Here is a 1,250-nt window from a genome sequence, read left to right on the forward strand (position 1 = left end):
CCTCTGTTGCCGTGGTGCGTGAAGCAGGTAGAAGCGATGCTCTGCACTAACAACGTTATCCTCAGCAAAGGAAATCCTGTGTGGGAAGAACACGCTCTTACCATGTGAGCTTTTAAGTCCTTATTGCTGCAGGTGCCTCAGGCAGCTGTAATTTCAACATCTGACGCGTTCTTCAGGCATCTGGGAAGCACGTCCTGTGCCGATGGGAGGTGGAGATGAACACCCCACAGTGGTGGTGGTGGTAATCCCTGCGCCCAGCTCTTAGCCCTAGACCGTCTCCTGCTTTGACTGTCCCTCTTGCCTGCATCCCAGCTCATTCCGCAGGTGAAAGGCGTCTCTGTCCTCTCAGACTGTTCTGTTTTCATTATGGAAAAGGCTGATCTTGCAGATCATCTTACAAGATGGAGAATACCTTGGATAAAACCCGCTCCGCCGGTGGACCGAACAACGGCGGGATTTCCCAGCGGGCTCCCTCTGGGATGGGAGCAGCTGCTGGATGGTGAAGCAGGATGTGGCGAGCTGGCTGCCTTCTGTCTCGCACTAGAAGTGTGATGGGAACATGAGGTGACGGGGGCTTAACCCGAGTGTGTCTCTTCTCTCTCCCTCTCTTGATGCAGGTGACGGAGCTGAATGAACCTCTGTCCAACGAAGAGAGGAACCTGCTGTCCGTCGCCTACAAGAACGTGGTGGGGGCGCGGCGCTCCTCTTGGCGAGTGATCAGCAGCATCGAGCAGAAGACCTCTGCTGATGGGAACGAGAAGAAGATCGAGATGGTGCGGGCCTACCGCGAGAAGATCGAGAAGGAGTTGGAAGCGGTGTGCCAGGATGTGCTGAGCCTGCTGGACAACTACCTGATCAAGAACTGCAGCGAGACGCAGTACGAGAGCAAAGTCTTCTACCTGAAGATGAAAGGGGACTATTACCGCTACCTGGCTGAAGTGGCCACTGGTGAGAAGAGGGCGACCGTGGTGGAGTCTTCGGAGAAAGCCTATAGCGAAGCCCATGAGATCAGCAAGGAGCACATGCAGCCCACCCACCCCATCCGGCTCGGTCTGGCGCTTAACTACTCGGTTTTCTACTACGAGATCCAGAACGCGCCGGAGCAGGCCTGCCACCTGGCCAAGACGGCCTTCGACGACGCCATCGCCGAGCTGGACACCCTCAACGAGGACTCCTACAAGGACTCAACGCTCATCATGCAGCTCCTCCGCGACAACCTAACGCTCTGGACGAGCGATCAGCAAGACGAC

General features: G+C 56.3%; 1 protein-coding gene across 1 annotated transcript; it reads left to right on the top strand.

The window, feature by feature from the left end:
* Positions 1 to 611: 611 nt before the first annotated feature.
* On the top strand, positions 612 to 1,247 carry YWHAG (tyrosine 3-monooxygenase/tryptophan 5-monooxygenase activation protein, gamma; the record flags this gene model as incomplete). The annotated part of the gene is made up of 1 exon (XM_010136459.1): positions 612 to 1,247. A coding segment is annotated over exon 1 (636 nt), but the record flags the coding sequence as incomplete, so codon positions are not given.
* Between the last annotated feature and the right edge of the window lie 3 nt (positions 1,248 to 1,250).

This window comes from Buceros rhinoceros, unplaced genomic scaffold (assembly GCF_000710305.1).
Source record: "Buceros rhinoceros silvestris isolate BGI_N320 unplaced genomic scaffold, ASM71030v1 scaffold22515, whole genome shotgun sequence".
NCBI lineage: Eukaryota > Metazoa > Chordata > Aves > Bucerotiformes > Bucerotidae > Buceros > Buceros rhinoceros.